The following is a 21,340-nucleotide window of genomic DNA, read 5'->3' as shown; positions in this document are numbered from 1 at the left end:
AATGTGAAGCCAAATATTAATCAATCAAAATCTGGATCTAGGTTTCTCAGTTTAGTGTACGAGGACCAATATCTAAAGTTACGTATCGGTGACTTTTGATATGATCCGATACTCTTTTTTTTTTTACCTTTTTCATTTTTAAAGCGTTTGATGGATAGGATTTATCATCCCAAAGGTTTAGAATTTTTAAAAGCATTTTTATGCATCGATGTTGTATCTATGCATATCTAGTTGCACTGATATGGATGTGATACACCCTGTTTGCATCAATATTTTGATCCTTAAGCTGTGTTTCGTTACAATACAAATAAACTGCATTGATGCAAAACCATGGCAGTGCAAATGATTTGAGTGTAAATTCTAACCTATTTTAGTTACAAATTTTAGTTTAATTTGTTTTATTGCAGTACAAATGAAGTAAATTAAGACATGAAGTAGAATAAAATAAAATTCAAAACAAAACTAAACAAGAATTTGCATTTTTTTATATTTGCACTCTTGTGTATTTGTATTACTGCAAATAAATTTGCACTGCAACCAAACACAGCCTTATATATCTATTTGCAGTAAGTCAGTATCTGCTACAAACAAGACGTGTACATTTGAGTTACAAAACCCAATTAGAACTGAACACCATATACTTATCAAGTGCACATCTATTGTTATCATTCATGGAGATATGTTCCCAATGCAAGGCTGCATATAATGTGCTTTGAGATTGGTGTGAGGGTCTGTTGGTGTATAAGCTGTAAACTTTTGATTGGATTATCAAATTTGGATCTATGCCATTCAATCCAATCTGTTGGTGCTACAAATAAGACATCAGACATGCACATTAGGTTGTGAAATCCAACGAAGAGTGAATACATTGATTGTGTGTTTTAACATTGATTGGGCTTTGTATCCCCATGTAAACGTCTTATTTGTGGCGGGAGTATTTCAGCTCTAAATTAGAATTGAGTCCAAAGCCCAATCTGAATTCTGTTGGGTTAAGCTTATTGGGCCTGGGTTGATAAATTTGTATTTGACTGAGTTAGACAAGACCGAGCCCAAGATTTTGTATCACAAAGGTTGGACCCCAGTTTAATTGCCTGAGTTAGTTATACACCCTACAAACAAAGCGAAGGCAACACACCATAGAAATGAAAAAGGGATTTGTGTCAGTTCTAGGGTGCTTCAGTCACACCTGATTTTTGTTGGAGATAAAAGTTGTCCTCTATTTTTGAACCCTGACAGGAATGAATTTTTTAAGGAGACTTAAATCCCCAAAATTTTTTAGTTAATATTATTTTTAAAAAATAAATTTATTTAAAATAATTTTTAAACTATAAATACCATTTTAAATATATTTTGATATATATAGACAATATAAATAATATTATATATAATATATTTAATAAGATACTGAATAGTATTTAATATTATAATCGGAGTTAAAATGAGACGGGACCTCTTTCCCCATTCCGACCCGATGAAGTCGGGTACCCGTCGGGAATGAAAAAATTGCCATCCTTAGTTGGAATGTATTTTGTTGGCAGCTGATCCGGACTCACATAGTCACATATTTGAAACTTAACAGGTCCCTTCGTTTTTTGAAAAGTGCCAAACCGAAATCAAATTGAATATGTTTGGTAATACACAAGTAACATAACGAAACCAAACCGACAACCGAATTTTTTAAAAGAAGAAACCGAAACCAAACCGATTCGGTTGTCTTGGTTTTTCGGTTGTTCATGAGTGCCCCTAGTTTTCGCTCTTACGTCTTATGAATCGTTAACAACCATAGAAAAACGTTTTGACTAAAGCGACTTTAGTTCTTCACTGTTATTCATTTATATTATCGTCGTCGCTCTCCTCTCCCCTTCTCTCCCTCTCAGAATAAACAGAAAGGAAAAATGGAAGAGGATTCAGAGTTAATAGCCGTCGACGTGAAGCGGATTCCCACTCATGGTGGGCGTTACGTGCAGTACAACGTTAGCGGCTGCCTATTCGAGGTCTCTGCCAAGTATGTTCCCCCGATACAGCCCGTTGGGCGCGGCGCTTACGGCATTGTTTGGTAGTCTTTGCTCACTTCTTCGTTTTCTTTTGAAATTCCATTTTTTTTTTCTTTTTTAGTTATTACCTCCCGTTTATAGTTCCGAATGACGCATTCGATAGATGGCATAATTGAATTGGTTTGTGTCGTTTTTTATGATTTGGGTTAATATGTTCACACGTAATTTTTCCATATCTAGCTCTTAATTTTCTGTTTCTACTTTCTACTACTTTTACTACAATTTAATTGAATTGTTTTATACGGTTCCTGTGTTAAGGTTTGTTTGGGTGTTTCTAATGTTAGTTCTCCGCTTGGGTCTTTATATCTCTCCATTTGCTGTTTTGATACTTTCCTTGAGGATTCATATGTCAATTTTCGATTGGTGAGACTCATGATTGTGCATGAACCAAAGCCAAAAATCACAGTGATTGAATGTTCCTAACCATCTAGTTAATCCTTCTATCTAGTGGTATTACGTGGTTCACTAAGCCAAAAATTAAGATCATCCTCAACAAAGACTGTCTTGCTAAAATGCATGTACTATATTCCATTTTCTTCTCAACATTTACTGTATTCTTTTTATTATTCATTTTGTTATTTTTTTTTTATCTAAGCTAGCTTCTCTTTCTTATTACAGCTACGCAACAAATTCTGAGACTAATGAAGAGGTTGCAATCAAGAAAATTGGGAATGTGTTTGACAACAGGATTGATGCAAAAAGGACACTTCGTGAGATCAAACTCCTTTGCCATATGGATCATGAAAATGTACTACTGGAAGTTGCATTTGCTGAACTTAGTTACACTGTTTCCATGTACATCAATTCAAGGTTGGCCTGATAAATTGACCATTGCACTACTGCAGATTATCAAAATCAAGGACATCATACGGCCTCCAGAGAAGGAGAAGTTCAATGATGTGTATATTGTGTACGAGCTAATGGACACTGATCTGCATCAGATAATACGGTCATCCCAACCATTGACAGACTATCACTGTCAGGTAAGTTGTCTCTTTTGCTCTGTAGTAAATAAGCAGTCATTTTAAATGACTAGCGTGATATGATACCCCCATCTGGTACTTGAAATTTCATTTGAAGAAGGAACGAATTTGAAATGCTTTGTATAATTTTGTCTTCTAAAATTACTGTAGTGCCTAACTGCTCTGATAGTATGACACTGGAAATTGGAAAATTGGATGCCTCAATTGGTGTTTCGGTAGTTTTAAAAATCTTATGATTTATGATGTCAAATCATAGTTTGAATTATGGATCCCAAGGGTTTCAATTTGAACCTTATGTTTGAATATTTTCCTGCAAAAAAAGTTTGATTGCTGGTTGAATCCTTGGCTGCAGTTTATGAATTTAACAATTTATTACAATTAATGCAATTCAAATCAGTTGACTTAGTCTGCTCTGATAGTATGACACTGGATTGGAAAATTGCATGCCTCAATTGGTGTTTTGGTAGTTTTAAAAATCTTATGATTTATGATGTCAAATCATAATTTGAATTATGGATCCCAAGGGTTTCAATTTGAAACTTATGTTTGAATCTTTTCCTGCAAAAAAAAGTTTGATTGCTGGTTGAATCCTAGGCTGCAGTTTATGAATTTAACAATTTATTACAATTAATGCAATTCAAATCAGTTGACTTAGTTCTCTGCTTTGTCTTTTTTATTTTTCAATAGACTCTTTTTGTAAAGTCCTTACTAGAAAAGGGACTTATTTAGGTCACTTATGGCCTTTTGGGAACCAATATTGGATTTCATATTTCAAAAAAAAAAAAAAAGATTGGATTTCTTTTCCATTTTATGTAGGTTAAAGAGCCATTGTATGTGGATTGTTGACTTTGAACTTGAAGTTGATTATATCATATAAGGCTTCTGGTGCACAAGTAGTAGACTCTATTGTTTTAGGTACATAAATGGTATAGGGATAAACCACTTTATATCATGTTTTTCATTTCTGGCAAGTCCATGAAAAACAGAGTCAATCATACGGTTCATGAAACAATTCACGATTTGATTCAATTCAACTTTGTACAGTTCATGACATGATTACGATTTTCAGAACATTCCAATATAAAATGGTAATTTCATTTTTACATACTCATGATAAAGTACCACTGTATGAGAATGGCCAATATTTTGCTCAATGGCATTTTTATATAGAAGATGGCATAGATCTATCAAATTCTCAATAACCCCTTTCACCTAAGGTGCATGGTTCACTCATTGAAAATTTAGTTGAGATGCAGCAGCAATTCAAAAACATATTCCATTGGCAATCAAATGAAAATTTTGGCTTCTTACTCTTCAATTATACATGACTTAACCACAAGAATAGTGGAAATGGACATTAGGATAAATTTCCGTGGTCTTTGTAACAATTCAGATGGGGAGTATATTTCATATCTTAGGAGACTTCATTTCAATTCTACCTTCTGTCATTTGTGGAATAGAACATTGTAATTGCTACTTTAGATGCTTCCCATCGCAACCTGCTATAATCTTATATCTAATTCCTAACAAGGTTTCAACTAAGGGGGTGTCCAGTAACACTGAAAGCATGTCTGACATCAGAAAAAAAAAAAGTGATTTCCAGAGATTAGGCATGAACCCCTTTCCTTTTAGGTTGGAGTTTTTCCTTATAAGATTAAAGTTTTTCAGATGAGAACTGCATTTCTCATCTTAGGGGACTGTAGTTGGATGTCATGTTCTACTGTTTGTGGATCGAATATGATTAGCGCAACTTAGTCACTTTCTTGAGCAACATGGTTTAATCTTATATCTAATTTTTAAGGTCTTTTACTGTGAGTAAAGTCAATTGATTTAAGGTTAACAACTGATGTAATGGTGGGCTATGCATGTATCAAAGAGAAAATGATATTTTCTGTTTGGTGGTAAGTCCTGCAAGTTGGTGCCCTCCATTGAGGTGCTGCTGGATGTTGAATTCAAGTAGGTTTATTGTGGAAAATCAAGTCATTTGGACATCATGATGATAGGCTGTTGGTTCAGTAGCTTTCAGGTACCAACAAGAAACTGATTGTCATAGAGGAGCTTTAAGGCATTAGTCTTGAAATAGTGTGTAAATGTGTGATTGGGAAGATAGTTGACCATTCTCTGTGAATCCAAAAGACTTTATTGTTCTATCTTGAACACCTAGTTGGCCTTGGGTTGCTCTAAATTGGCTTGCTAGGATTGGGCATAACCATTCTGGTCTTCGCAATCACTCTTTAATTTATGGTTTATACATATAGAAATACAATTATGTAAATATGAAATAATGGATTTATTAACCATAAACTTTATGTAATTATATTTTATATTTAATTAGTCTCGAATCTTAATTGGATTGAATGGGGTTAGATCCGCATCTGATTTGATTATTAAATAGACGCAAGTTTCAAAATCCAAATACAATCTATTCATGTAAACAGATCATCTGAGTCCAAAATAATCAGATTGGATCAAATAGAATTGCTCATGATCCAGATCCAACTTAATATCTGAACTGACGATACAGAAATGGAAAATTGCCATGTATTTATAAGAAATGTTGGTTTTTATAACATTTTTAACCAAACAGGTTTTAGTTCAAGTCTCTTGGAGGTCAATTTTAGTTTATTTTATTAATGATATATAATACCTGAATCCATTTCAGATCTGACAAGAAAATTTTGATCCAAATCTGAATATTGGTTGGATTGAATTCAGACAGGTACTTTTATGAATCAAATGGGTTGAGAAGATCTCACCAATATTGTATATTCTTAATTTCTTACACTGGAAAAAGTTGTGTACTTTGTTATCCTGTTATGTTAGAGCTTACATATTTCACATCATTGGTTAACTTGTAGGAGCAATACATTAAATACGTTAGGTACCAGTTATATGTTTCTTTTAGGAATAACAACTAATGAGTTTTCAGCCAAAGACTTCACTTTTTAAGTGGTTATTGGATTAAGTTGTAAAGGGTCTTAGGTTGTCCTTTTTTTGGGGGGGATTTTGGCAGTTCTTTCTCTATCAGTTATTGCGAGGGCTCAAATACATACACTCAGCTAATGTTTTGCATCGGGATCTGAAACCAAGCAACTTACTTCTCAATGCAAATTGCGACCTCAAGATTTGTGACTTTGGGCTTGCCAGGACAACTTCAGAGAAAGTTTCGATGACTGAGTATGTTGTGACTCGTTGGTATCGAGCACCAGAGTTGCTTCTCAATTGTTCTGAGTATACCGCTGCAATTGATATTTGGTCAGTTGGTTGCATTTTGATGGAAATTATCAGGAGGGAACCATTGTTTCCTGGGAATAGCCACGTTCAACAGTTGAGACTTATAACTGAGGTTCGAACCTATTTCCAATTTTTCCAGAAAAACAGATATAGTGTGATGTGGGTACATCTTTCATTATCAGTTGTGGGCATTCTTAAGTACCATTGCATAGATGGGACATCAAGACAGGTGGCTTGCAGTGGATCAGGACCCAGCATATTGGTGGGTTCAGCATAGGATATTTCCTAATTAAGATTCGTTGAAAAGGTGGATGCTGATTTCTGCATATCCACTATGCCTCCTGAGATCTACAATAACAATGTCCACAACACTTGGATTATGATGGTTACATTGATGATAGGTGAAACTTTTGTTTACTGAATTTCTGATAACAGATAATAGGTTCACCAGTTGACTCAGACCTCGGGTTTCTGAGAAGTGACAATGCTCGAAAGCGTGTAAAGCAGCTCCCAAGAGTTCCAAAGCAACCTTTCTCTCAGAAGTTCCCTGATATGTCCCCCCTAGCCATTGATCTTGCAGAAAGAATGCTTGTTTTTGATCCAAGCAAGCGGATTACTGGTACATCCCATCTGATATTTCCAACTTAATCATTTTCATTCACTGATTCCATAGTTTCTCTCTAAGATGCTTCTGTTTTTCTTTTTTCATATCAAGCTGATGAAGCATTAAACCATCCATACATATTGAGTCTTCACAAGATCAATGAGGAGCCCACTTGCTCGTCACCTTTCAATTTTGATTTTGAACAGTCAACTTTAAGTGAAGAAGATATAAAAGAGCTTATATGGAGGGAGTCTCTAAACTTCAATCCGGATAAAATGGAGTAGAGCATAATTTTGGATATCTTTCTTTCTTCCCGTTGCTTAGTTTTTTTTCATAATCAATGTCTGGTTTGGCTTGTAATGTAAAGTTGATGGATTACATGTGTTTTGGCTTCTGTATGAGTATATTTTTTCATGAGGGCTTCTTACCTGCCGAAAAAATTGTAAATTGAGTTGGTAAAGTGGTGAGTAACCACCACTTGTGCTCCAGTATAATGTGGGGAAGCTTTGGGGTTCAGTTTCTTGGCGAATCCAATGCCCCAACCCCAAGCATCCTTCATCCGAAAATGTTCTGTACATTATGAGTTGTAGAGAACATTGATGTGGGCCCCACAACAGTGGTCCCCACTGTGTTCGTAGGACAGCATGTGTAGTTATTTGTTTCAGTTATAGTAGTGTTAGTTTGTTAATTCAGTTGTTATTTATTTCAGTTTTTATTTACTTTATTTATCAAGTAAGTACTAAGGGCAGATCTGTCCTTTCCATTATGTACTGAACATAACCTATAAATAATAAGAGAGTAGCGGCGGCAGATCTGTTAGAATCTGTCCCTCCTTTCAACCCTTGTGTTTTCCTGTTTCTCTTCCATTCTTTCTCCTTTCTCTCACTTTTCTTCTGTTTTGTAAACCTAAAACCTATTAGGATTCAAGACTGATTACAGTCTTGATCTTCTACTTGGTATCAGAGCCTATCTAGGGCTTCTCATGTGTGTCTAGTCCAGCCGACCACATGAGGACTAGCTAGGGCTGGAAGCTTATGAAGAAGTATTCGGTGGCTGAATCTTGGAGATTACCAAGAGAGGTTCGTAGCAGTTGAAGACTTTCTGCGGCTTGCAGAGAGTTGGTAATCAGGAAGAAGCAACGAAGGTTAGGGTTCAGGTAACCCTGGAAGGCAGTAAACCGAAATCCATAAATCGATTTCGGATCAGATCAGATTTGTATTGGTTTCAGATCAGATTTCAGACCTGCTTGTTTTTACTCTGTTTTCTAGTATAGTGGCTCTAACAGTTTGTAGCCACTGATTCTTGATCAAATATGGAGTTTAAGGGTCAGGGAGAAAGTAGTTTTTGAAACGACAGTTATGGTAGTGTATCTAAAACCGGGTTTCAGATTACAACTGTGAGATTTGATGGGTCAAATTACTTGGAGTGGGCTCAATCAGCCATAATGGCTATTGGAGGAAGGGGAAAACTGTGTTACCTCTTGGGAGATGTGAAAGAACCTTCCAAGGAGGGCCCGACATACACCAAGTGGATTCAAGAGAACTATTTGGTTATGGCATGACTGTGTAATTCTATGCAGCCACATATCAGTCGAAATTATTTGTGGACAAAGACAACCAAAGAGATATAGGATGTTGTGAAAGAAACCTATTCCCAACCCCTTAATGTTGCCAGAGCCTATGAACTGAAGTGTGAGGTGAACAACCTTAAACAAGGAGAGAAGCTAGTTTCTGTCTACTTCTCTACCTTGAAATCCTTGTGGCATGAGATTGACCAACTAGAAACCCTTGAGTGGGAGAATCCCAAAGATGCATAGACTCACAGAAAGCAAGTCGAGACGAATAGGGTATTTGAGTTTCTGGCTGGTTTGAATTCAGAATATGACATTGTGCGACAACAGATATTGACAAGAGATAGTGTGACTCTTTCTCAAGCATACTCCCTGATGCATAGTGAAGAGACCAGGAGGAAAGTCATGATGCAGCCTCAACCCCCTTTCCCAGCCTTGACAACTATTAAACCTAAGCCAGGGGGTGATCCAGAAAGGGACTGGAAGAAGGAAAATAAACAGGATCTGGTATGTGAACATTGCAAGAAACCCAAGCACACAAAAGATAATTGTTGGAAGCTACATCCTCACTTGGTCCCAACAAAACTAAAAAATAAGAAGGGTAATGCTCATGTGGTCGTGAACACTGATTCAACATCCTCATCAGGCACATTCCTAGAGACTTTAGTTGTTGTTCGGGCTGCCCTCATACAATTGGAAAAGGAAGTTGGGAGTTCAGCTCAGTCATCTCAGTCACCATCAGCTCCTGCCACATCTGCATTTTCACATTCAGGTACTTGAGCCTTAGCTTACCATGCTTCAGCTCCAGGTAATACTGACCACAGCTGGGTAATAGATTTAGGTGCATCCGACCATATGACTAGTTTGCCACATTGTTTACTTCTTATCACTTGTCCTCTGGTCGAGATAGAGTATCCATTGCTGATGGCTCTCTTGTTCCCATTTCGGCCAAGGGGGACATCAAGTTATCGGATACTATCTTTTTATCCTCTGTCTTGCATGTTCCTAAGCTTGATACTATCTTGCTTTCAGTTAGTAGTATTATCAAACACATGAACTGCTCAATAACATTTTTCCCTGACCGATGTGTTTTTCAGGATTTGGAGACGATGAAGGTGATTGGAATTGGCCGTGAGACGAACGAGATCTATCTGCTTGGAGAGAGTTCTTGTCGAAAGGAGTCAGTGGATAAGAAGTCTTTTGTTTCCCAGTCTGTGAGTCCGGTTATGCTTTGGCATAACCGATTAGGTCATTTGTCTTTTAAGTCTTTGAAGAGTTTGTTTTCTACTTTATTTGAGTCTGTTGAGTTATCAAAGTTGAGGTGTGAGAGTTGTGAGTTTGCCAAACATTGTAGAACCTCTTATTCTTTAAATAATAAAGGGAGTAATTCCCCTTTTGATATTATGCATACTGATGTTTGGGGGCCATATCATATCTCTTCTATGGGTGGGTATAGATATTTTCTACTGTTTGTTGATGACCATACATGCTTTTCTTGGGTCTATCTTATGCGTTCTCGGGATGAGGTTCCTGTTGTGACACAAAACTTCCATCAAATGATTCTCACTCAGCCATTGACCTCCTACCTTTTTAACCATGGAGTTATTCACTAGAGCACTTGCCCTTATACACCACAGCAGAACGGCATTGCCGAAAGGAAGAATAGGCATATCTTGGAGGTGGTTAGAAGCATTATGTTTACCTCCAATGTACCTATTCGCTTTTGGGGTGATGTTATCCTCACGACAGTTTATCTCATTAATCGAGTTCCTTCCCGGGTTCTTGATATGAAAATCCCTTTTTCCCTTCTATACCCAGACGAGAAGTTGTTCATTGTTCCCCTTAAAACCTTTGGTTGTACCTGTTCGTTTCGTTCAGTTTCTCGGCCCTCATCATTCCAAGTTTAAACCTAAGGCCTCCAAATGCATTTTCCTCGGTTATGCACAAACTCAAAAGGGTTATTGCTGCTATGATCCGGTTTCAGGGAAAATGTTTGTCTCCATGGATGCCACCTTCTTTGAGGAGACAGCCTATTATCCTAGGGTTTCTCCTTAGGGGGAGAGCAGTGAGAGTGGGACTGTTTTGAGTTTCTTTCCTCAGGGGAAGAGCAGTGAGAGTGGAAGTGGGGCTGGTCCTTTACCTATTCCATGGGTAATGAAGGCTGTCATGGTGAGGGTGGTCAGAGGGAGCAGGAGTTGAGAGTCTATCACAGGCGATGTAGGCAGGTTGATCCTAGTCATCGGCAGTCCCGGCCAGCTCCAGTTCCTTTTGCGGATCCAGATCTAGAGCCTACTGAGACACCTCCCACTGTTGCCACTTCCCCTCTTGTGGATGACCTTGATCTCCCTATTGCCATTCGCAAAGGGAAACGACATTGCACCACTTCTACAGCTCACAGCATCTCACAGTTCTTATCCTATGATCGTCTATCTCCATCTTACCGGTCCTATCTCACTTCCATTGTCGATGTCCCTATTCCAAGAATAGTGCAAGAAGCCTTATCAGTTCCAGAATGGAAAGATGCAATGCAAGTCGAAATTGATGCCCTGTTGAAGAATAATACTTAGGCACTGGTTGACCCACCAAAAGGAAAAAAACCAGTGGGATGCAGATGGGTGTTCACTGTGAAGCATAATGCTGATGGCTCTATTGAAAGGTACAAAGCCCGACTGGTTGCAAAGGGATTCACTCAGGCTTATGGTATAGACTACTTGGATACCTTTGCCCCAGTAGCCAAGATGACCACCATCCGAGTTCTGTTATCCCTTGCAGCAAATCATTCTTGGCCCTTGTTTCAGATGGATGTTAAAAATGCCTTTCTGAATGGAGACTTACAGGAAGAGGTTTACATGCAGTTGATTCCTAGATTCTATGATACAGAGACAGGTAAGAAGGTTTGCCGACTGAACAAGGCATTGTATGGTTTGAAATATTCACCTAGAGTTTGGTTTGATAGGTTCAGATTAGCCCTTGGAAAGTTTGGTTATGTACAGGCCCAGTCAGATCATACATTATTCATCAAGAGGGTGGAGTCCTCTCTGACACTACTTGCAGTATATGTTGATGATATTGTGGTGACGGGAAATGACAGCCATGAGATTGAGCCCCTCAAACAACTCATTCATCAAGAGTTTGAGGTGAAAGATCTTGGTGCACTACGATACTTTTTGGGTATTGAGGTTGCTAGATCCAAGTAGGGGATTTCATCTCTCAGAGAAAATATGTTCTAGATCTGTTGGCGGAAACTGGAAAGTTGGGTGTAAAGCCGGCTGATACACCCATTGAACAAAATCAAAAGATTAGTGCAGAGGGCGGGGAGCCTCTTGAAGACAAAGTTATGTTCCAACGGTTGGTTGGAAAGCCCCTATATCTCTGCCTCACTCGGCCAGATATCAGCTATGCAGTTAGTGTTGTTAGCCAGTACATGCACTCCCCTAGAACTTCTCATCTTCTTACGGCAGAGAGAATATTAGCATACTTGAAGAGATGCCCGAGTAGAGGTATACTGCTCAAGAACAATAATCACATGAGGGTGGAAGTCTATACAGATGCCGATTGGGCTGGGAGTGTTGATGACAGAAGGTCTACCTCTGGATATTGTGCCCTTGTGGGAGGTAACCTTGTCTCTTGGAAGAATAAGAAGCAGAGTGTTGTTTCTCGCTCCAGTGCTGAAGCGGAATATAAGTCAATGGCTAACGGAGTGGCTGAAATCTTATGGCTGAGGTCACTACTTGAAGAGTTGGGTATTGACTATGAAAATCCCTTAATGTTGTATTGTGATAATTAGGCAGCTATTAATATAGCCCACAACCCAATGCAGCATGGCATAACTAAACATATCGAAGTTGATCGACATTTTGTGTAAGAGAAGGTCACATCACAAGAAGTGTCTTCTGTATTTCACATCTAATATGCAGCTCGTGGATATCCTCACCAAGGCTGTACCAAGGAAGAAGTTAGAGATAGACCTATCCAAGTTTGGAATGATAGATATCTATTCCCAACTTGAGGGGGAGTGTAGAAAACACTGATGTGGGCCCCACAGTAGTGGTCCCCACTGTGTTCGTAGGACAGCATGTGCAGTTATTTGTTTCAGTTATAGTAGTGTCAGTTTGAGTCAGTTTGTTAATTCAGTTGTTATTTATTTCAATTTTTATTTACTTTTTTTATCATATAAGTACTAAGGGCAGATCTATCATTTCCATTATGTACTGAACATAACCTATAAATAATAAGAGAGTGGCGGCAGCAGATCTGTTAGAATCTGTCCCTCCTTTCAACTCCTTGTGTTCTCCTGTTTCTCTTCTATTCCTTTTCATTTCTCTCACTTTTCTTCTGTTTTGTAAACCTAAATCCTATTAGGATTCAAGCGGTCTTGATCTTCTACTTGAGTTAAGGTATCAATACAAAGGACTGAAATTGCCAATATTTGCAACATTTTGTGGTTGATCTGAAAAGATGGATGACAGCTCTCTTTGACATTGATTTGATTTTCATTTGTCCCAGACAAGGTCCAAAGACTTTTCTTTGTTTCATGCTGTTGACTTGTTAGTTGTTGCTTCACAACTTGCTGCATGTCTAATGTTATTATCCCTTCTTCCCTTCCAAGTCGTAATTACTAATTGATTCTTTGTTGAAACATGTGATGATGTTGACTGTTGAGAATGTGTCAAACACATGCTCTCGTTAGAGTACCCACGTACTCTCGCCAGGGCCTAGGGTGGGAGTAGGAGGTTCCTGGCAACTCAACACAAGGACAAGATGCAGAAACAACTTGGATAACGTTGGGTTTTACTCAGATGACCCAAATCTATGCTGTTCTTCCCATTGTTTTAATTTCTTGATTGTGAAATGTGAACCACCCTTCATGGAAACTTACTACCTGGCTTTCAGTTCACTTGTAAAGATTGAATCTTTTAAAAATGGCAAGTTCTAAAAATGTCTTGTATCTTTGATGGTTACTTCCAGTAAAATTCCATTCAACAGAAAACACAAACACAGACAGTACAAGCTACACTGCATTAAAACCAGACAAACTACTAAAATTTACCAGACATTCCTACCCACTTAACCAATAAGGGGACCCAACAGTCTCTCCTCTATAAGTAATCTGCAAGAAGCATTTACAGGATTAGTACTTGTATCATTAAACAAATAATCATTTCTTCTCAACCAAATACTCCAAGCTATTTCACATAACAGAACTAGCTGTTTTTTATTTTCCTAGATATGGTCATGTCTTCATCCGGCCATCCTTCTGAATCATCTATACTGAGCCCTAAAGGACTCCCAAACATAATGGATCAGACATGATGGATCATGTTCCAATTCTTCTTGGGCATGTCCAAACTAGTTTGAACCGGGCCGGGGTGGAAATGATCACCTCTACTTACAATACAATGGCACCTACTGAACGAATTAGAAAATATGTATTTATCTACTAAACAATCGACCCAATCAGTTGGATCGGTTGATCCATCACATGGCCAAGAATTCGGGTACCTGAGTTGATGGTTTTCAATTGCATCTGGCTTGGGCCTTCAGGCCAAGCCCTGGCCCATTTAAAATTTAACAAAAGCTAAACCTGAGCCCGCCCAAGTTTAACCCCTTGGTTCAAATAGATAAGATTGAATCTGAGTCCATATACTAACCAGTCAAATTTTGGAACAAGGTTTTCTCAGATCAACAGAAATAAGTCAAATGGTGATTTTAGTTTCAGATACTCTTCTTGTTTTAACGGAGCTCTTCGTGCCAAATTGGCCTGGAAACTTGCTTCTTTGTTTGCAGCTCTAGATTAGAACTGAGTTGGCTCAAAAACTGATAACCAATCAACTGGTGTTATCCAATTAGTAACCAATCAATTGGTATTCCTTCAAATTCAGATTCAGGTGGACCTCTAAAGTTCTAAAAATTTCAGGTATCATACACTTCCCAAATCATTAAAAAATGTTCGGTTTAAATTTCAAAGTTCAAAACTTAAATCAAAATCAAAGCCAACTAGAGGGAAGTTTATGGTGGTGGGTGGGGTGGTGACCACCTCTGACCTCTCCACTGAAGAATAAACTCGATAAAGTTTAGGCCCCTCTTGACCTCTTCACCTCTCCACTCGAAATCCCGCCCGCTTTCTCTTTTGCTTTCACTCGTTCCTTTACAAATTTATTTTTTCCCTCTGAGTCTTTCTTTTTCTTTTTCTTTTTTCCTTCTTACAAAGTCTTTGAAACAAAGGCAGCGCACAAATCCCTTTTCGACTCGTTGGAAAACAGAAATAATGGAGAGCAACGTTTGACTTCAAAGCTCCTTCTTTCTTCTTTTCATCTATATTATCCTCGCTCTACCTCTCTCCCTCTCTCAAAAAGACAGAAAGGAAAAATGGAAGAGGATTCAGAGTTCATGCTCGTCGACGAGAAGGGGCTTCCCACTCATTGTGGGCGTTACGTGAAGTACAACATTCTTGGCAACCTATTCGAGGTCTCTGCCAAGTACGTTCCGCCGATACAACCCGTTGGGCGCGGCGCTTACGGCATCGTTTGGTAATCTTTGTTTACTTCTCCGGCTTCTTTTAAATTCGAATTATTTTCTACTTACCGAGTTCGTGATTCTCGTTTTATAAATGGCATAGTTGAATTGATTTTGATGATTTCAGATTTGGGTTACTATGTTCACACGTAATTTTTCTGTTTCTAGTTCTTAATTTTCTGTTTCTCGTACTACAATCTAATTGAACTCTTTTACACGGTTCCTATGTTAAGGGTTACTTGGGTTTCTACTGTTATTCTCCACTTAGGGTGCATGTAGCTCTCAATTTGCTTTTTTTATGCTTTCCAATAAGCCTCATATGTCAATTTGGGATTGGAAAGGTTCATGATTGTCCATGTTTTTTATGAGGCAATGAGTCAAAGCCAACTTCATAGTGATTGAGTGTTTCTAATTTTCTCGCCGGTCCTTCTATCTAGTGGTATTATGTGGTCCACTATGCCAATGATTAGGATCATCCTCACCAAGGACCTTCTTTCTAAGAGCATGTACAGTGGTGCAATTTAGCACCATCCACAGTGTCATATCTTTGGTTTACTCTTAATTATGCTTTTCTTCGTCAAATAGTTACGGTATCTTTTTTCTGTTCTTTATGGTCTAAGCTAGTTTCTCTGCCTTATTACAGCTGTGCAACAAATTCCGAGACTAATGAAGAAGTTGCAATCAAGAAAATTGGGAATGCATTTGATAACAGGATTGATGCGAAAAGGACACTTCGTGAGATCAAACTCCTTTGCCATATGGACCATGAAAATGTACTAATGGAAGATGCTATTGCTGAACATAGTTACACTGTTTCAATGTACATCAAATCAAGGTTGGCCTGATAGATTGACCATTGCACTGCAGATTATCAAAATCAAGGACATCATATGCCCTCCAGAGAAGGAGAAGTTCAATGATGTGTATATTGTGTACGAGTTAATGAACACTGATCTGCATCAGATAATACGGTCATCCCAACCATTGACAGATGATCACTGTCAGGTAAGTTGTTTCTTTTGCCCTGTAATAAATAAGCAGCCATTTTAAATGACTAGCATGATAATGATAAATTCATCTAGGACTTGAAATTTCATTTGAAGAAGGAGCAAATTCGAAGGTTTGTCTATAATTGTGTATTCTAAACCGTTTGCACTGGCTAACTTCTTTGATAGTATGGCATGGGAAATCGGAAGATTGCATGCCTCAATTAATGTTTCTGTAGTTGTCAGAATCTTGTGATTTACAATATGAATCACAATTTGAATTATGGATCGCAATGGTTTTAATTCGAACCTTATGTCTGAATTGTTTCCTGCAAAAAATGTTTGATTACTGTTTGAATCGTATGATTCAGTTCATGAATTTTGCAATTTATAAAATTCATGCAATCCGAATCAGTTCAATTAAGACTTAGTTCTCTAATTTGTCATTTTTGTTTCTTTTATAAAATGATTTATTGAAGTCATTTAAGATCATTTGGAAACCATATTGAGTTTATTTTCCATCATATTTAGATTTAAGAACCATTGTATTATGTGAATTGTTAACTTTCAACTTGAACTTGATTATATCATATTAGGCATCTGGTGTACAAGTGGTAGACTCTATCATTTTAGTACATATATGGTAGATATGGATTAAAATAAGGTAAAACCAATTTTTATATATAATTTAAATTTTTAGTATATTAGTTGAGGGTGGGGCTCGGTGCAACAGTTTGGTTTCTCCATTGTGACCTGGTTTATCAGTTTTTAAGCTAATTCAGTTCTAATTTAGAGTTGCAAACAAAGAAAGCAAGTTTCTAGGTCAATTTGGCAAGAAGAGCTACATTAAAACAAGAATGGGGATAGGGGTGGTGACTATTTGAACCCAGGGGTTAAACTTGTTCCAAAATTTGGCTGGTTAAACTTGCAAAATTTGACCAGGGTTAAAATCTTGGAAACAGTCTCTCTGTGTATCTACAGGGGTAAGGCTGTGTACATCTTTCTCTCCCTGGACCCCACAGTCACACTGGCTGGAGCCTCGTGCACTGGGCTGCCCTGTAAACAGAAATTAGTATGATTCACTTTTCAATAACCTCTTCAGCTGAGGTGCATGATATGCTAATTGAAAATTTAGTTGAGATTCAGCAACCATTCAAATGCATTCTACTGGCAGTTGAGTGAATTTTTTGTCTCCTTATTCTCCAACTATACATGACTTAACCACAAAAATAGTAGAACCAGAATTGATAAAAAAAAAAAAGTAGAACCAGACATTGACCATTGGGATTATAAATTTCCGTGGTCTCTGTCACAATTAAGATAAAAGTCCATTTGTCTTAGGAGACTTCATATCAATTCTACCCTCTGCCGTTTGTGGGATAGAACATTGTATTTGCTACTTTAGATGCTTCCTATGGCATCCAATGTTATATCTAATTTCTAGCAAGGTTTCAACAAAGGGCATATTTGGTAATGCTAAATGCACCGACCTTGGAAAAGAAAGTAATATCCAGAGGTTAAGTGAGAATCTATATCCTTTTAGGTTGGAGTATTCTTACAAGGTTCACATCTTTCAGGTGAGAACTCCATTTCTCATCTTAGGGGACTGTATTTTGATGTTACCTTCTATTGTTTGTGGATTGAATACGATAAGTGCATCCAAGACACTTTCCTGGGCAACATGGTATGATCTTATATCTAATTTTTAAGTCTTCAACTACAAGTGGAGTCATTTGAATTAAGGTTGGGAACAGATGTAGTGGGTGTGCTATGCATGTATCAAAGAGAAATGATCTTTTCTGCTCGGCAGTTAAGTCCTGCAAGTTGATCCCCTCCATTGAGGTGCTGCTTGTTGAATTCAAGGATGTTTGTTGTGGAAAATTAACTTATTTGGAGATCATGATGATAGGCCATTGGTTCAGTAGCTTTCAGGTACAACAGTAAACTTATTTTGATATTTTCATATAGGAGCTGTAAGGCATTAGGTCTTGAAATAGTGTGCAAGTGTGCGATTGGGAAGATGGTTGACCTTGTGCATCCAAAAGACTTTATAGTAGGAGTGCAACTTGAGCAGGCTTGGGTTGGGGTTTTGTTAAAATTTGAATGGGCCCAGCCCAGAGACCCGAGCCGAGTGCAATGTAAAATCTTCAAATCGGGTACCCAACTTGCACCCATACTTTATAGCTCTATCTTGAACACTTAAATGGCCTTGGGTTGTTCACAGTGGCTTACTAGGATAGCACATAGCCATCATGTTTTGGCAATTGTGATATAAAGCACATCAGGGAATAGCCAATCATCTCGTTTTTTTTGTTTACTTAGTAAGTTAGTAGTACTTCAATGTTTTACTTTATTTTGTAAGGAACTAGATCATATTATTCTGGCCATGCTCGGGGCTATAACTGCAATCTATTTTAGCTGCTTGTCCTCAACTATTTAGTTCTCCCTCCAGAGCAAGGAGTAGAGGTTGTTGTGTCTTTCCTTTTGTCAAGAGACAAACTTTTACTAGCTCAATAAAGATGAAACTTATATGGGATTTAAGCTAACTTGTTTCTGTAATCTCCCTTATGAAGTGGCCAATTTTTTCACTGCACTCGCAGTAATCTGTATTAAGTCAGTTTGAACTCTCCTGCTAGCACATTCTATGTCATTATGCTTGAAACAGGTTAGATTCAGATTTGGATCCTATCGAGTTTTCAGATTTTATCTAAGTCTGTTTCAGCATCTTTGGAATAATAACTTCAAAAACAATAACCAATCACTAACTTATACATATAGAATAATTTTATATAAATATGAAATAATAGATTTATTAATCATAAACATTGTATATTATATTTGTATATAATCAGTCTCTGTTATTTAATTAGATTCAGTGGGGTTAGATCCACTCCCGAACTGATTATTAAACAGTTGCAATTTTCAAAATCTGAATCCAATACATTTATGTCAACAGGTCGTCTTGAGTCCAAAACAATCAGAGTGGGTCTTTCACCTTCAATGGAATGGATCATGATCCAGATCTGACCTTAACCTGATCCAATTAAGGTGGCTGCTGATTGCAAATCATACATCTGTTTATGATCAGATCTAATCAGCTTCCACCTCACTCTGATCTTATTAATATCTGAACTGACAAAACAGATGTGGAAAATTACCATACATTTATTTAAAAGTTGGTTTTATGACATTTTTAATCAAAGTGGTTTTAGGTTCAAGTATTTTAGAGGTCAACATTGGTTTATTTATTAATGATATATATATATATATATATATATATATATATATATAGTATCTGAATCCAACTTGGTTCTGACACGTAAATTTTGATTCAATTCTGAATATTAGTTAGATGAAATTCAGATCTAGGTCCATTTATTTAGTTGATGAATCAAATAGATTGAGAAGATCTCATCATTATTGTATATTCCTAATTTCCTACACTAGCAAAAGTTGTACACTTTGTTGTCCTGTTGTATATTAGGATACCCGTTATTTTTTATTCCGTGAGATTGAATATATGACTTGTCTTACAATCAGTGACACACACATGCACACAACACCCAACCATGCAAGGCAAACATGATTGTATGCATGTTTTAGAAATAGCAACTAATAAGTTTCCGGTCAAAGACTTTTCAAATTTAAGTGGATATCGATTAAAGTGAATAGTTTAGGTTGTTCCTTTTTTGGATTTTGGCAGTACTTCCTCTATCAGTTACTGCGAGGGCTCAAATATGTACACTCAGCTAATGTTTTGCATCGAGATTTGAAACCAAGCAACTTGCTTCTCGATGCGAATTGCGACCTCAGGATTTGTGATTTTGGGCTTGCCAGGACAACTTCAGAGACGGACTTCATGACTGAGTATGTTGTGACTCGTTGGTATCGAGCACCAGAGTTGCTTCTCAACTGCTCTGAGTATACTGCTGCAATTGATATTTGGTCAGTTGGTTGTATTTTGATGGAAATTATTAGGAGGGAACCATTGTTTCCGGGGAAAGACTATGTTCAACAGTTGAGACTTATAACTGAGGTTCAATCCCATTCCCATTCATGCTGTTTGCAATTCTTCAAAATAAAATCATAGTGTGATGTGGATACATCTTTCCTTGTTGGATGTGGGCATTCTTAAGTACCATTGCTTAGATGGGGCATCAGGACAGGTGGTTTGCAGTGGATCAGGACCCAGCATATTGGTCAGTTCCGCATAGGATATTTCCTAATTAAGAATCATTAAATGGGTGGTGCTGATTTCTGCATATCCACCGTGCCTCCTGAGAAAAACATTCAAGAACAGTGTCCACAACACTTGGATTATGCTGGTTACATAACTTAATTGATGAGATCTGAAACTTTTACTTTTTTATTACAGCTAATAGGTTCACCAGATGACTCAGACCTTGGGTTTCTGAGAAGTGACAATGCTCGAAAGTATGTCAAACAGCTCCCACGAGTTCCAAAGCAACCCTTCTCTCAGAAGTTTCCTGATCTGTCCCCCCTAGCCATTGATCTTGCAGAAAGAATGCTTGTTTTTGATCCAAGCAAGCGGATTACTGGTACATCCCATCTAATATTCCAACTTCTAACCATTTTCATTTACTGACTCCGTAATTTTTTACCAAGTTTTTTTTTTTCTTATCCAGTTGATGAAGCATTAAGCCATCCATATTTGTTGAGTCTCCACGAGATCAACGAGGAGCCTACTTGCACATCACCTTTCGTTTTTGATTTTGAACAGTCATCTTTAAGTGAAGAAGAAATAAAAGAGCTTATATGGAGGGAGTCTCTAAACTTCAATCCGGATAAAATGGTGTAAATCATAATTTGGATGTGTTTCTTTGGTTCATTCAGTTGCTTAATTCTTTATGTTATAATCAAGGTCTCGTTTGGCTTGGAAGATCAAGTAGATATTCTACATATGTATGTGATTTGGCTTCTGTGAGAATATTTTTTACGAGGGCTTCTTACCTGTCGGAGAAGATTGTATTGAGTTGGTAAAATAGTCACCGGAAACCACTTCTGCATCAGTATATTATGGGGAAGCTTTGGGATTCTGCTTCTTGGCAAATCCAACCCCCAAGCATCCTTCACCGGAAAATGTTCTGTACATTATGAGTTGGGGTGTCAATAAAAAGGACGGAAATTGCCGATGTTCGCCAACAACGTGTGGTTAATCTGCAGATCTGAGTGCACAGCTCTCTGGATGGAACCTGATTATGAGCTGGTTTTGGATTTAGTAGTGATTGGATTATAGTAATCCAACTGTATGATCTCTTGTATGTGATTTGTGGCATAAAATTTCTAAACTAGCTGAGAATCTTGTCAATTTAAGTTTTTTTGGGTATTAATCACTGCTTGACACCCTATAGGGGTCGTTACTCTTTCAAGTG

At 37.6% G+C, this 21,340-nt stretch overlaps 2 protein-coding genes across 2 annotated transcripts; both read left to right on the top strand.

Annotated features, from left to right (window-relative positions):
* The first annotated feature begins 1,760 nt into the window (after positions 1-1,760).
* On the top strand, positions 1,761-7,304 carry LOC148868278 (mitogen-activated protein kinase homolog NTF6-like). The gene is made up of 6 exons (XM_088968950.1): positions 1,761-2,056; positions 2,673-2,802; positions 2,900-3,037; positions 6,051-6,383; positions 6,707-6,890; positions 6,987-7,304. Exons 1-6 carry the CDS (start codon positions 1,896-1,898, stop codon positions 7,157-7,159), a joined length of 1,119 nt encoding a protein of 372 aa, XP_088825076.1. The 5' UTR covers positions 1,761-1,895; the 3' UTR covers positions 7,160-7,304.
* Positions 7,305-14,088: 6,784 nt separating this feature from the next.
* LOC148868277 (mitogen-activated protein kinase homolog NTF6-like) lies at positions 14,089-21,337 on the top strand. Its single transcript, XM_088968949.1, has 7 exons — positions 14,089-14,362; positions 14,657-14,975; positions 15,605-15,734; positions 15,829-15,966; positions 19,651-19,983; positions 20,323-20,506; positions 20,594-21,337. The coding sequence occupies exons 2-7, from the start codon at positions 14,815-14,817 to the stop codon at positions 20,764-20,766; spliced, it is 1,119 nt and encodes a 372-aa protein (XP_088825075.1). The 5' UTR covers positions 14,089-14,362; positions 14,657-14,814; the 3' UTR covers positions 20,767-21,337.
* The last annotated feature ends 3 nt before the right edge of the window (positions 21,338-21,340 follow it).

Source organism: Nelumbo lutea, chromosome 2 (assembly GCF_056320005.1).
Source record: "Nelumbo lutea isolate HS-2025 chromosome 2, American lotus-T2T, whole genome shotgun sequence".
NCBI lineage: Eukaryota > Viridiplantae > Streptophyta > Magnoliopsida > Proteales > Nelumbonaceae > Nelumbo > Nelumbo lutea.
Note: the sequence above shows the minus strand (reverse complement) of the source record. Positions and strands in the feature narration are given on the sequence as shown.

Coding starts and splice junctions, on each gene's coding strand:
- LOC148868278 (XM_088968950.1), top strand. CDS start 1,896: ATGGAAGAGGATTCAGAGTTAATAGCCGTCGACGTGAAGCGGATTCCC. Junction 2,057..2,672: donor GGCGCTTACGGCATTGTTTG/GTAGTCTTTGCT, acceptor TTCTTATTACAG/CTACGCAACAAATTCTGAGA. Junction 2,803..2,899: donor GCCATATGGATCATGAAAAT/GTACTACTGGAA, acceptor GCACTACTGCAG/ATTATCAAAATCAAGGACAT.
- LOC148868277 (XM_088968949.1), top strand. CDS start 14,815: ATGGAAGAGGATTCAGAGTTCATGCTCGTCGACGAGAAGGGGCTTCCC. Junction 15,735..15,828: donor GCCATATGGACCATGAAAAT/GTACTAATGGAA, acceptor ATTGCACTGCAG/ATTATCAAAATCAAGGACAT. Junction 15,967..19,650: donor TGACAGATGATCACTGTCAG/GTAAGTTGTTTC, acceptor GGATTTTGGCAG/TACTTCCTCTATCAGTTACT.